We start from the raw sequence: 14,493 nt of genomic DNA on the forward strand, positions 1-14,493 counted from the left end.
TCAATTGGCTTAATCGTTGTTTATTTGCTTTAAGGTGATTCTTGCTGAATCACGGGATAGAACTCGGGTTGGCCCGCATTCATACTGAACTATTCATTTAGGCTATCCAGTGATTTAGGAAAAGCATCTGGTATTTTTTTTTTCTTCTCACTACATATTTGACTTATTGGAACCTTTACCTTTACTCTTGTTTTATTCCCTTCTCTTGCTTAGTATCTTGTATTATAGATTTTCACTCATATTTCTGGCAATGTGATTGCCTTGTTTTTGGGAATTAATGCACTTTAAATATGCTGACATAGATAAGGTTGATATTCTAGTTTTTTTTTCGGATGTTAATTGCTCATTAATCATGTCTTTGAAAAACCCAATTAATTTCTCTAGAAGCTCAGAAAAAAATCATCTTTCTTCCTCATGTGTCATTTGTCTCTAACCTTTGCTTACAAGTGCCTGTAATCTGTGTTGGGTTTACTTTGAAATGTATTGTTTGTAAATGTTAAAGCAACTGACAGATAGAATCCTCAAATGTGCTTAATTCATTTCATGTAACAATCTAGGTTACATGGTGCTTTGCAAAGAATCCTTTGGCTCCGCTGATACGAGGTCTAGGGCTTAAATGTATACCGTCACTAGTGGTGGGGACAAACTCTGTATTGTATGACCATGACCCATTTGAGAGGTCAGTCTATTGCTAGTTTTACATTTATATCCTCTGCAATTCACTTCAGATGTTGCATTAAGCAGACTTCTAAGTTTTCCTTTGCCTTTTTAATTTTATGTTGCTTTGTGGTTAAATTATGCATTCCAAAATTCCTACAGTTTTTTTGTATCCAGTTCTAATTGTTTCATGGAGCAAATTTGCATCCAAATAGGTATTACCTTTGCATTCTAGCTTTTTGAAAACCAATGCTGTATTCCTGTATCTTTTCAGAAACATACAAGATCATACAAAACATTGGCCAACTTCTTTTTACAAATGAATAAAGTTATACATGCTCCTAAGTGAATGATGATTGATTAATAGGCCCGCAGTCCTACCTATAATTGGTAAAAAAGCTTGGATCGAAGCTGCAATGTTTGACCTTATGATTTACAATTGTGGTTCTTATTAATTTTTTCCAAACTTTTGTCAAGAGTATTTGGGTTTGGCTCTTTCAGTATATACCCCTTTTTGACAAGGAAGGATTCAAGTTCCAACAACAGATGGTCCATTGAAGTTGGAGATATATCAAAAAGAATTCTCGAGGAGGTAAGATCTTCTCCTGATTTCTGTGACGCAGAACCCCTTCTTTTATGATTAGAAAATTACCTCTCTCTACGGCAAGCAAACTAAGTCCTTTGTTTACACCTTTAGACTGAGACAAGTAGAGATGAACACACTGATGACATGTCTGTTCTTTCAAGCAATCTGGATTGTGCTAGATAAGCATCCAGAATTAAGGTATGGTTAAAAGAAACGTGTAACAAATTTCAAGCATGGAGTTTGGAACTACTAAGAAAACTTCCAATGTCTTTAGGCAAGAAGGACTTGCATATGAAGTGCTGCAATGGTACATCTGTAGAATGGAAGCGTGGTTTGCAGCAGATGCTGATATGATATCACTGAAATCTTGGGATCAGGGCCAAGTGGATTATTGATCTTCTGAATCTCTCCTAAATTGCTTTTGCATTGTGCTGGCCAATTTGTCTTGAACTGTGTGAGGAGGATTCTGGCTTTAATACACTTTTTTTTCTCTCTCAAACATTGCACCTATGTCAAAAAAAATGCTTTGCCTTCAAAATCTCAACTTGAAAAAAAGAGTTTGATTACCGTTACGAGTTGGGCTTAAGATTCAGAATTTTTTTTTGCTTAGAGATAGCAGAAGCTAAGAAATTAGTGAATGTTTTTGAGAATCTTAGATTGCAGAATTTTGTATATTGCAAAATTTCTATACAAAGCTGTGTATGTTAAGGTCACTTGAGTGTAATCTTTAGAATGAACGCTGACACTGTTGATGGCACTTCTTCACATGTTAGGAGCAAGTTCTTTCCGGAGGTCATGGTCTTATGGTGCAAGGTTATGATCCTATAATAAAGGCTCTTGCAAAAAGATATTGATATACAGTTGAATACAGGGTATACTTGCTCATATCTTAATATTTTGGGACGTGTTCTTGTTTCTGAATTCAAAAGGTCTTGTTATATGGTGCTTCCCGAAGTGAATGATTTTCTTTCTTTAATAAATTGTGACGAGTAGGGTTGCAAAAATATCCAACGGGCCTAATAAGGTGATGGTCACAGTAGAGGACGGGACAGCCTTTATTGCTGATGCAGCTATCATTACAGTACCCCTTGGGATTCTCAAAGCCAACTTAATTCATTTTGAGCCAAAGCTGCCACAGTGGAAGGTTGATGCAATTTCAGATCTTGGTTTTGGCTATGAAAACAAGATTGCATTGCAATTTGATAAAGTATTTTGGCCAGATTTGGAACTGTTGGGCATTGTTGCGCCCACATCTTATGCCTGTGGCTATTTTCTCAATCTTCACAAGGCAACGGGACATCCTGTTCTTGTCTACATGGCTGCTGGAAGGTTTGCTTACGATCTTGAGAAGCTATCTGATGAGTCTGCTGCAAAATTTGTGATGTTGCAGCTGAAGAAAATGTTTCCTAACGCAACAGATCCGGTAAATTTCATTTAGCCCTCTGCACTGCCCTATAATCTCTGTTCTTGAATTTTTTTTCTCAATTTGGTTCTTATGTAAAAATGTTATAAACTTGTATCATTGGCTCTGCTGGAACAGGTTCAGTATCTTGTAACACGATGGGGAACAGACCCGAACTCACTTGGTTGTTACTCTTATGATCTGGTTGGAAAGCCTGAAGATTCATATGAGAGACTCCGCGCCCCTTTGGGCAATCTCTTCTTTGGAGGAGAAGCAGTTAGCATGGAGGACCATCAAGGATCTGTGCATGGAGCATATGCAGCTGGAATTATGGCTGCCGAGAGCTGTCAAAGACACCTATTAGAGAGACTTGGCTACGTCGATAATCTCCACCTAGTCCCTTCTAGAGGTGCAATCCATGATGCTAAATTTCCTCTCCAAATCTCAAGGATGTGAAATAATTTATCCACAGGTATATAGGCATCATTCTTTATGTTGGTGTTGCTAAACTTGAGAAGCATATGTAATATGCTGATATTTCATTCTAGTTCCAGAACTTGAACAAGAACTTCTCTACCTTTTATTATATCATCCTCAACATTGAGTCTCCATTTCGCTTGTTTTTCGGTACAAAATACATCACATGTGCACACCTGAATACCCATTAAGTCCGTTAACTTAGAGATCAAATCAGTTATATTCATTGATCAAACTCTCATTAGTGCAGCAAAGCCCTGCATGGCCTCTGACCTCTAGTTGCAAATGGCTTGTATGATTGCATGAAGTCTTTCACCAACTCAGTCACTGTATTATCTCACTGCTAAATACTCTTCAGCCTGGCTTCCAGGGATAAGAAGAGCATCATAAATTTAGACGTTCATAGGTAGCTGTTAGTTTGAGAACATGACCTAGCTTTCCTCTGTAAACTATGCAAGCCATCCACTCATGCACTGCAGTTGAGCATAAGCCCTCAACCTTCTTATTCCGGCAACACAGCGTCGACATGGCACCTGAGATCTTGAAGGGATTGAAAAAGGAATGTTTCCCTTGTTATCTTCAATGACACCTGACAAGAAGGGGCGGATTGAAGAAGCAAGGATTCTTATAGTAACCAGACACATTTTTGTCGAGCTATATTATAATTACCCCACAGAGGAACGAAATCCTTTTATCCGAACTAGTTATCTTGCCTACCAATGCCATCACAAATAGCTGGAAGATCTCAGGATGCCCCTTGTATTAAGCCCTAGAAATATTGCTGCCATTAACAACGAATTCATCTCAATAGAAGCTTCCTCACCTCCCTCCATCTCCTCGATGCTTGTAAAGTTGACTCGGAAAACCTGGGATTCAAAGCCAAGCCAGACTTGATCTAGGTTTCTAGTTGAACTAGACAAAACATTGATTCGGCCAAACATGTTCTACTCTGATTGGGTTTTTAGTGATGCAACTGACTTAACTAAACCTGGTTTGGTCACTATCTTGTAAAAAAACAGAACAAATCAATGTTATGTGAAAAAACCAAAACATTACCGTTTTAATAAATTGATTAACCCGATGACTCTTGAGTTGACCTAGTGATACAATAATTCAGGTTATTTTTCAAGTTGGATCGTGTTTAACTAATATGCTTTTAAATATCCTCCATACCTATCTTCATATTCATTGAAGTCAATTTTCAATCATTCATACTAGTCTTCATCTTCATTGGATAGGAAAATAAAAATCATACAAATTATTTTAGATTTATATTAAAGAAATTACGAGTATACGAAGTTTTGTTATATATCTATAGAGGATGGAGGATATTTTATTACGTGTCTATACTTGAACAAGCTGAAGATCTCTCTCTCTCTCTCCCTCTCTCTTTCTCTGGATACAAAAATCTCTTTGACCTTTATTTAGATTTGGATAATGAAAGCGGATCTCATTGGAATTGGATTTGCAATCCTAAGTTCAACCCAATGGGTGTCAGCATCAATGGGCACATGGTTTCATAGAAGGGGCACTCGGCGATCATTGATTTGCACAACCAACAATCCCAAAAGTTGTTTCTTTGTAGTCACTGGTTCGAGTTCTATAAATTTCAGAGCCACTAAAGATTTACATAGTTAACTTCAGGATCAGTAAAATTAGTTGAGATGCATACAAGCTGTCCGAACATCGACGTTAATAAAAAAAAAAGTTGTTATTTTTCATGAAAGTCTATTTTTTTCCACACAAGTGACAAGGATTCCAATAACAGATATGGAATCCATGTGTTATTTGATACAAGATGGGTTTCTACACCCAAACATGGTGTCTGCATCGGTATGTTATTTGAAATAAGATACAGGCACATTATTTAACATTGTAGCAGCTAAAATGACACTTGAATACCAAGTAAGGCCATCAATTGAGAGACAAACTCAGGGTGCCCTGGCCAAGCAGCTCCAGTAACCAAGTTCTCATCAGTGTAGCAGCGATCTATTGGATCAGGTTCTAGCCATGTTGCCCCTCCCAAGACAACATTCAGCTTCACCGTTGGGTATGCAGTACATCTTCTTCCCTGCAAACATGATTCAAATTGAAGATTATAAGCCATGGGACATGTGATAGCATAGTATTTGTAAGTCTACGAACAGGCTTCCTCACAAGACAACAGGAAACTACCTTAAGAACTCCAGCAGCAGCCAAGATCTGTTGCCCATGGCAGATGGATGCAACAGGCTTCCTAGATTGCATAAATTCTTTCACCAAGGCAATCACCGTCTCATCCAGTGCCAAATATTCTGGAGCCCGGCCTCCAGGGATGACGAGGGCATCATAACTAGAGGCATCCAAACCTTCATAGGAAGCAGTTAGAATGAAATTATGGCCTGGCTTCTCACTGTAAGTTTGGTCACCTTCAAAGTCGTGGACTGCAGTTGGGCAGATATCCCCAGCCTTTTTCTTGGGGGAAACCGCATCAACATGGCACCCAAGAGCTTGAAGGGACTGAAAAGGAACAGTTACCTCATAATCTTCCATGAAATCCTGCAAGCAGAAATAAAACAACAAAGGATTCTTAGTAAACAAGGAAAACACATGTTTCCTCAAGCTTGATAGCAAGAGACAGGTAGTAATTGTATTAGAACAATAGAACTTACCCCGCAGAGAAACAGAATCCTTTTATCTGAACCAGTTACCTTGCCTCCGAGTGCCCTCACAAAAAGCCGAATGTACTCAGGATGAGCCCTATATATAACTCCAGTGATGATATTGCCATCAGCGACGCAATCCATCCTGGTTTTGGGTTCAATCCAATGAGCACCAGCATCGATGAGCACTGGTCCCAGAGCATGGAGTGCAGTGCACTTCCGACCTCTTACTGAGCCAGCAGCTGCCAAGATCAATTGTCCATGACAAATAGAGCCAATCGGCTTTCCTGAGTCGCAAAACTTCCTCACACAATCTAACACGGATTCATTTATGGCAAGATATTCTGGAGCCCTTCCTCCTGGTAGAAGCAGCCCATCATATTTACTAAAATCAACTTCATCGAAGTTCGCGTTGAGACTAAAGTTGTGTCCACGCTTCTCTGTAAAAGTCTACAGCAAGTGAAGTTCCAAAAACACATATCAGAGTTAGGGAAACGAGTGGCTGTACTATATTTGCCAACAGAACACATCAAAAAGGGAGCTCAATTTACACATCATCACGATAACTATTGTATCTTTAACATTGGGCACAACCAATCACAAAATCAATATCACTATCATTCCCACCACAACCACTATCGCCATCAAGATCATCACTACTACTTCTACTACCATCAGAGTCAGATCGCCACCACTGCCACTACCACTACTCCAGCATCCATATCAGAAGACAAACAATTAAACAGAACCAAGTCGGAGTTGCAAGTAACTAAATTTGGATACATTTTATATCCAAACAAATAATATTTTCATTAAGAAATGGATATTGTAAGAGATTAACATAAAATGAGAGAGAGGGGACCTGATAGCCATGATAGGCACCAGAGTCTTGAATTGCAGTGCGGCAACAATCACCAGCTTTCTTGCCAGGACAGACAGCATCAACTGCTATTCCATAAGCCTGCAAGGCTTGAAATGGAACCATAGCCTGCAAAACATAATAAACCCAATCATTTAAAGACTTCAAGGGGGAAAACAACTCCAAAATGAGAAAGATAAAAATGAAGGCAACCCACCTCATAATCTTCCATGAAATCCCCACATAACAATAAAACTTTCTTCTGTGGCTTGCAATTAGCCATTGCTGATGCTAAAAATAAGACTTAAGCTTTAGCTTTGTTTATTGCTATCATCTCTCGAGTGGAGTTTCGTGCCTTTATAAGGACTGCAAGTGCAAGAGAAACGGAATTGTTCTTTAACTCTCTTCGTTATCGTTGACTAAAAATGTACTGTAACTATCTTCGTTAATGTTAGATCAATGCACACGGCAACCAATAAAAATATTAAATGGGAGCTTTGTTATTGTTGGACTAGATCGCATTGAGACTAACTCACCTACTTGTTATCGCGATCAGCATGATCTTTAAAGTGATTTCATCAACTTTTTACCATATCATGCATGAAATGACTCGGTCTTTGAATCTAAGATCATTCATATTATAAGCAAAATCCTCTGCCAATAAAATAACCAACATATCTTCACCATTCCGTGTATCAAGATCAAATTCAAAATAATGAGTTAGAATTGCAAGAGCAAGCAAAATTCCACATCCTTTGTAATCAAGCCACACGATACATTCACAGCACTCATTTCCCACAACCAACAATCCAGAAAGTCACTTATTTGCATGGTATAGAAGTCTATTTTCAGCACAGGCAAACTGCATACAAGCGACAAGGATCCATGGGATACAAGATGGATTCCTAGACCCAAACATGGAAACTGCATACATCCCCATTATTTGATATAAGATACAAGCATAATAGTTACATGAAAATAGCTAAAATGACACTCGGATGCCAAGTAAGGCCATCAACTGAGAGACGAACTGAGGGTGCCCTGGCCAAGCAGCACCTGTAACCAAGTTCTCATCAGTGTAGCAGCGATCTATTGGATCAGGTTCTAGCCATGTTGCCCCTCCCAAGACAACATTCAGCTTCACTGCAGGATACGCGGTACATTTTCTTCCCTGCAAAGATGATTCGTATTAGCAATTATACAGCCTGGCACATCAAATAGCATAATATTTGTAATTCTATGATCAAGAGAATTACGTTCCAAATATAGAAGATAAAAGGGCCCTTGAAAACAATTCTCATGGAACTTTAAATATGATAATCAAAGAGTTTGAATTTCACATGTGAAGATATAAGCCATGAGAAGTTGCATACGAAATTCTACAGAGCTAAATCTAATAAAAAAAGGCACCCAGTCCGGAGTTAGAGCTTGTACAGGGAAAGACTTCTCATGGCTTATAATTTTAAAAGGAGTATAATTTTAAATGTTAAAAGATGCATAGTAAAATTAATGTTTAAGCATTTCCATGTCTCCTTGAATGTTCAATGATGGCAGTTTTTCTAACAAACAAAAACATGTGCACACAACAATAAATTAGTTGCATTTGCACATATTCTAGGTGCGTTATGTGAAGAAAATACACCACATTCCTCGCTAGACAACACAAAACTACCTTAAGAACTCCGGCAGCAGCTAAGATCTGCTGCCCATGGCAGATAGATGCAACAGGCTTCTTAGAGTGCATGAATTCTTTCACCAAAGCAATCACTGTCTCATCCAGTGCCAAGTACTCTGGAGCCCGGCCTCCAGGAATGACAAGAGCATCATAATTTGAGGCATCCAAACCTTCAAAGCTAGCTGTTAGAGTGAAACTATGACCAGGCTTCTCACTGTAAGTTTGGTCACCTTCAAAATCATGGACTGCAGTTGGGCAGGTGTCCCCGCCCTTCTTCTTGGGGCAAACTGCATCAACATGGCACCCAAGAGCTACAAGAGACTGAAAAGGAACAGTTACCTCGTAATCTTCCATAAAATCCTGCAAGCAAGAACAAAAGAAGCAAGGATTCTTAGCAACTATGAGACAACACATGTTTCATAAGCATAACCTCAGTCAATGGAAAAAAAATTAAGAATTAAAAACAAATAATTAGAACTTACCCCACAGAGAAACAAAATTTTCTTATCTGAACCAGTTATCTTTCCCCCCAGTGCCCTCACAAATAGTTGGATGAACTCAGGATGCCCCTCATATGTAGCTCCGGTGATGATATTGCCATCAGCAACACAAGCTTTCATGGTTTTAGGTTCAACCCAATGAGCGCCAGCATCAATGAGCACAGGTTTCACAGCAGGATATGCAGTGCATTTCCGACCTTTTACTGAATTTGCAGCTGCCAAGATCAATTGTCCATGGCAAACAGAGGCAATTGGCCTTCCTGAGTCAGAAAATTTCCTGACACAATCTAACACAGATTCGTTCATGGCAAGATATTCTGGAGCCCGTCCTCCAGGTATCACCAGCCCATCATATTTGCAAAAATCAACTTCATCGAATGTTGCATTGAGAGTAAAATTATGACCACGACTCTCAGTATAAGTCTAAAATCAATAAAGTTCCAAAAAAACACCTATCAGAACTAAGTTTATGAAATTGATATATTATGCTTGTACTTTAATCAATCAGTAGAGCTACATCCACCAACAGGTTATTAGAAAAACAGCACACATAAATTATCATAAAAAAGGATCTTGATGAACACATAATGCATGTAAAATGATCATCACCACAACCATGCAATTATCAAAATTATCACTCAGCACAACCCATCAAAGAAATTATCATATTAATATTATCACTACTACACTGCCACCACAACCGCAACCACCATCATCACTCAGATCACCACGGCCACTACAGGCATTCATTTCAGTTATCACAAAATTATTATTACATTAAGAAAATGTCTTTTATTACCTTATTAATTAATCAAAAATTAAAATTTTAATAACAAATATATGTGAAGATTAGTCTCAAAGTATTAGATTTTATCCACTAAACTACCCAAAGAAGACATACAGCAATGATAAAACCCAATAATCTGCACATTAAGAAGTAAAGTGTGAGGTAAGCAATATATTTAGAGAGAAAAAAAACATATTTTGAATAAGTTAAAATTAGCTTTACAAATCCATAAAAAAGAAAGAAAGAAAAAAATTTTCTTATATTCACCAATTATTGAAAAGAAAATGCTAAAACTAAAGCTTCGATGACTGAACTAAGTAAGTCAGCAAATTAATAAGCTTTTTCAAAAACAGCCAAAAAAAAAAAGAATCCAATATGATGATTAAATGTATATAATGAGGGAGAGAGTACCTGATAACCAGCAGAATCATGAATTGCAGTGCGGCAAATATCCCCAGCTTTCTTGCCAGGGCAAGCAGCATCAACAGCAATCCCATAAGCCTGCAAAGCTTGAAATGGAACCATAGCCTACAAAAAACAAGAAGAACCCACAATTCTTCATCAATCCAAGATTCAAGAAACACTTCAAGATATATAAAAACAAAAGCAGCCCACCTCATGATCTTCCATGTAATCACCACATAACAGTAAAACACTCTTGCCCATTTTTTATGCTGAAAATTAAGCTTGAGCTTGAGTTCTTTCGTAGTTCTATGCTTCTTCTTCTTTTTTTTCTTTTTCTTTTTTTTTGTGGAGTTCGTGAGTTTTATAGAAGTGATAATAATTTCGGAGAGAGATGATGTTTTTGTTATTGTTTTTTTTATAAGCATGGCTAGTTCATGTGCCGTTTTGTCGTGAACAACGCAAGGACAGGTCCAAAATGGATTTTCTTTGATGGAAGAATATGCATTGTAGAGATTTTGCGACTAAAAATTAAATATAATAACGGAATGAGTTAAATGAAAATAAGTAATAACATAAAATAATTAATATTTTTTATTTAATGTTAAAGAGTATCTCAGAGATAGATTATGCTTCAAATGAGATTAAAAAATATTCTTAATATCACTTAAAAATGACTTAATTTATATAGTTTCAATTTTTAAAAAATAATTATTTAAATGCATTAAATATATGTGAGATACCACACAAAAAATGCATTAAATAAACACTGGGAATGTATCTTTAATTTACTTTTTGATTAAAAAAAACAACATAAGTTTTAGATGGAGAAAAATGTTTTATGGTATAAAAATTGAAAATCACTTTTCATGAAGATCTATGAACTAAAGTGATATAATATTTCATTACACACACACACACATATAACACTTTAAAATATAATATTATTAAAAAATAATAAATCACTATTATTTTTATATAGGAAATAATATATTAGAATATATTAATATATAATATAAAGGTATATTAATTTAATATATCAGTACATATAATATTTCAATTTAAATAATATTAATTAAAAAAAACATGTTTGAATACAAAACATGTTATATTACTCATAATCATACATTTAAATCATATAAATTGTATTATAAAATTAGGATATCATAGAAAGAAAATTTATTTTCAATGTTATCTAAACACCAAAAAAATATTTGATAAAAATAAAACTTTTACTATTTAAAAAAAGTAATAACTTAAAATATATTAGTTTTCAACTTATTTTATTTGATATGTCAAAAGACCAAAAATAATTTTCAACTTATTTTTTTATTATACAACTAAACATATTAATAGATTCTACTTAGAAAAATATTTGACAAGGTTTTAAAATGAAAAAAAATACTAATATATTTTACCAAAAAAATATTTAACAAGGCTATATGTCTATAATATCATATTTAAAATATTTATATTATATATATAGTTATATTTTATAAAATAAACAATATATAAATATGTAATATTCTTTTTTCTTCACCATTACACTTTCTATATATGTTAGATAAACTTGAAAAAAAATTAATAAGTGATTATCTAATTTAATTTTTATGATAAAACCAAATATTTAAAATTATTTTCTTTGTTACCGTCAAACATAAAAAATAATCTATTTTGCCATTCTGAAAACATAACTTCACTCAAAAAGAAAATGGCGGAAGCTTTTGCAACCGAGATTGCAAAATCCCTTTTAGGGAAGTTAGGCTCTTTTGCTACTCGAGAATTTCGTTTGGCATGGGGCCTTCAAGATGACCTTGCACATCTTGAAGAGAGGTTGAAAGCCATCAACGCGGTGCTGTCCGATGCTGAGAAGCAACAATCAAAGAAAGAGAGGATTCGGCTCTGGCTCCATATGCTCAGAGAAGTCTTGTATGATGCAGAGGACGTGCTGGACGAAATCAAGTGCGAAACTTTGGAAAGGCAGGTGGTGAAAACTAAAGGGAGCACCAGCAGAAAGGTACGGCGCTTCTTTTCAAGCTCTAATATGATTCCATTCCGTTTAAGAATGGGTCATAAGATAAAGAGCATCATAGAAAGACTAGCTGAGATTTCATCTCTTAAGTCTGACTTCAACCTCAGCGAGCAGACTATTGATTGTAGTCATGTCTTGGATGAGGAACAGAGATGAACCGATCCTTTGAGAACTTTTCCGGTCTTATCGGAAGAGACAAAGACAAAGAACGCATCATCAACCTGCTAGTAGAACCTTTTAAGGTTGATGATGCACATCCCCTTGTCCTTCCGATTGTAGGAATGGGAGGCTTGGGGAAGACATCTCTTGCCAAATCGGTGTGTGATGCTGAAAATGTAAAAAGTTATTTTGATCTGAAGAAGAGGGAAGAATTATTTATTATCAACTGTGAAGAGCTTGATTTGATGACGATAGAAGAAAAGAATGAGGAAAAAATTCAACCTCTTTCCCTTTCCCTTCGTATTGTAATGTTTGACAACTTACCATCAACTATTGCTTTACCAGAACAGTTTCTTCAAGGATCTGCAGAATCCTTACAAACATTTATCATCACAAAGTGTCCAAGCATTGGAGATATGCCAGAGTGCATCAGCAATTTAAAGAAACTTCAAAATCTTGAGATCAGGGATTGTCCAAGGTTGAGCAAAAAGTGTCGAAGGGGAACCGGAGAAGATTGGCCCAAGATCAAACATATCCCTAAAATCAAGGTTGCCGATGATGACAGTGGTGAAGAAACATCTGATTAGGTACGGGTTATGAGTATTTAAATATATCATATTTAGTTTCACATTTTTATCCATTCTTCAATTCCTTTTTTTCCTTTTAAATTCTTTTCAATGTTTATTTGACAAAACCTCTTGTGTTTTGAAGGGGCAGGTTCAAGGGGAACTCCATCATATTTAACTAGAGCAAAAGAACAAGACAAGGCATGTCATGTCATGATAAAATGCAAAGTTGACTAATTCATTTAGCAATTTAAATTTCTTTGAACTTAATACATCATTATTAAATTCTATTTTTGTCTAATTTCTTCAGGTTTACTACTGTGAGGGTCCTGTCGGCTGAGATCTTCTACAACAGTTTGTCACTTACGAAGATCAACTTAAGGCTCGGAGTGTCTGCTTTGTGTAATTTCCTTAGCTAGCTGTGTGTGATGACTTGTCATGAATAAATTGATAAACATTTGGTTGTTCTGAATTATTGGCTCCTCTCTATCTTATTTAAAATATTGTGTGTGATCATTTAAATAATTTTGCTTAACATATAAATTCCTCCTTCTAAACAAACTAAAAAGCTGAAACATCAAAGAACTTCCATTAGAGGTCTGCGTGACTAGCTATCATGCTCAGTAGCTTTTCTATTCCAGTAAGAAAAATGAAAAATCAAAGAAACTTCCATTAGAGGCAATCATATGGAGGCTTCCAAAAGTTTGCTGCTGCTACCTGCATATTGCAACATCCTGATAGGTGTATAGCCTGAAAGCTGCACTATAAATGTAATCTGGTTCTTGATGGGAAAAAAAACTTACCTCTTCAGTCTTCGAGAATCAGTAACCTAGCTCTAATCTGATGGCTTCATTGCCAGTAATTCCATTTGATCTTCCATTGGTCTCTGATCACAGTTAGTATAGAAAACTCTCAGTCTTTTGAGATGACGCACATCTTACTAAGACAAGCACATACACATGGAGAGATGGTTCTGTAATGGAAACTACATAAATGCTGAACAAAATAATAATTACAAATGTGATTTGCACTCTAGTTGTCACATTAGACTGTTATTGCAGAGGAGTGTTAGATAGCATATGCTGCAATAACTGTACAGGGCAGTGAAAATCTATGGAAACATGAACTAGATAGTAACATTACATACATAAGAGTTTTGGAAGCCAGAGTAATGTAAATGATTCTGATAACTGAACAGCTTCAGCTTCAGAACTTCTTCCATCGCTAAAACAAAAGGTGTTCACTGGCCATTTCAACTTGTCCATTAGCAAAGGGATACAAATTAAGAGCTCAATCTGAATGATTTGGAAGTAATCTGAAAGTATCCACTGGCCATCTCAATTTATCCTTTAGACTGAGTACTAATGCTTAACATTTGGAATATGCACAAGTGCAAAAACTAATCCACATTCAAGTGTTTTTGTCTCTGAGCAAGTGAGAATAAGAGAGGACGGTTGCTTTGGGGGTTGAGGAAGAGGAAGATCATCTTAGTGGGATAGAGGAGCAGGTAGTTTTAGCCTTTTGGGGTTAATTTAGTTTCACATCCTTGAACTTTTATGTTTTTTCTAATGCGTCCCTCTGTAGATTATTTGTTTTAATATAGCCCTCCTCCTAAATATATATTTATGGTCCATTTGGAAACGCAATTCAAACCGCGTTACTTCAAATTTAAAAAACAATTATTAAAAAATTGTTTTTTTATGTTTTAAATCGTTTTGATGTGTTGATCTAAAAAATAATTTTTAAAAA

The 14,493-nt window shown here is 36.0% G+C and overlaps 3 protein-coding genes, 1 long non-coding RNA gene and 1 pseudogene across 4 annotated transcripts; 3 read left to right on the forward strand and 2 right to left on the reverse strand.

The window, feature by feature from the left end:
* Nucleotides 1–4,049, forward strand: part of LOC118055029 (probable polyamine oxidase 4) — a 9,142-nt pseudogene extending 5,093 nt beyond the window's left edge.
* A 794-nt stretch (nt 4,050–4,843) lies between these two features.
* LOC118055032 (protein DJ-1 homolog D) lies at nt 4,844–6,999 on the reverse strand. The gene is made up of 5 exons (XM_035066818.2): nt 6,841–6,999; nt 6,627–6,752; nt 5,774–6,214; nt 5,298–5,660; nt 4,844–5,193 (listed from the first exon to the last, which is right to left on the reverse strand). The coding sequence occupies exons 1-5, from the start codon at nt 6,904–6,906 to the stop codon at nt 5,005–5,007; spliced, it is 1,185 nt and encodes a 394-aa protein (XP_034922709.1). The 5' UTR covers nt 6,907–6,999; the 3' UTR covers nt 4,844–5,004.
* A 327-nt stretch (nt 7,000–7,326) lies between these two features.
* Nucleotides 7,327–10,378, reverse strand: LOC118055033 (protein DJ-1 homolog D). Its single transcript, XM_035066819.2, has 5 exons — nt 10,201–10,378; nt 9,997–10,113; nt 8,781–9,221; nt 8,296–8,658; nt 7,327–7,794 (listed from the first exon to the last, which is right to left on the reverse strand). Exons 1-5 carry the CDS (start codon nt 10,249–10,251, stop codon nt 7,606–7,608), a joined length of 1,161 nt encoding a protein of 386 aa, XP_034922710.1. The 5' UTR covers nt 10,252–10,378; the 3' UTR covers nt 7,327–7,605.
* A 1,320-nt stretch (nt 10,379–11,698) lies between these two features.
* LOC140954801 (putative disease resistance protein At1g50180) lies at nt 11,699–12,175 on the forward strand. The gene has a single exon (XM_073405572.1). The coding sequence runs from the start codon at nt 11,699–11,701 to the stop codon at nt 12,173–12,175; it is 477 nt and encodes a 158-aa protein (XP_073261673.1).
* A 494-nt stretch (nt 12,176–12,669) lies between these two features.
* LOC140954831 (uncharacterized) lies at nt 12,670–13,216 on the forward strand. Its single transcript, XR_012168348.1, has 3 exons — nt 12,670–12,765; nt 12,890–12,945; nt 13,055–13,216. It is a non-coding gene; the product is annotated as an uncharacterized lncRNA (long non-coding RNA).
* The last annotated feature ends 1,277 nt before the right edge of the window (nt 13,217–14,493 follow it).

This window comes from Populus alba, chromosome 17 (assembly GCF_005239225.2).
Source record: "Populus alba chromosome 17, ASM523922v2, whole genome shotgun sequence".
NCBI classification, from domain to species: domain Eukaryota; kingdom Viridiplantae; phylum Streptophyta; class Magnoliopsida; order Malpighiales; family Salicaceae; genus Populus; species Populus alba.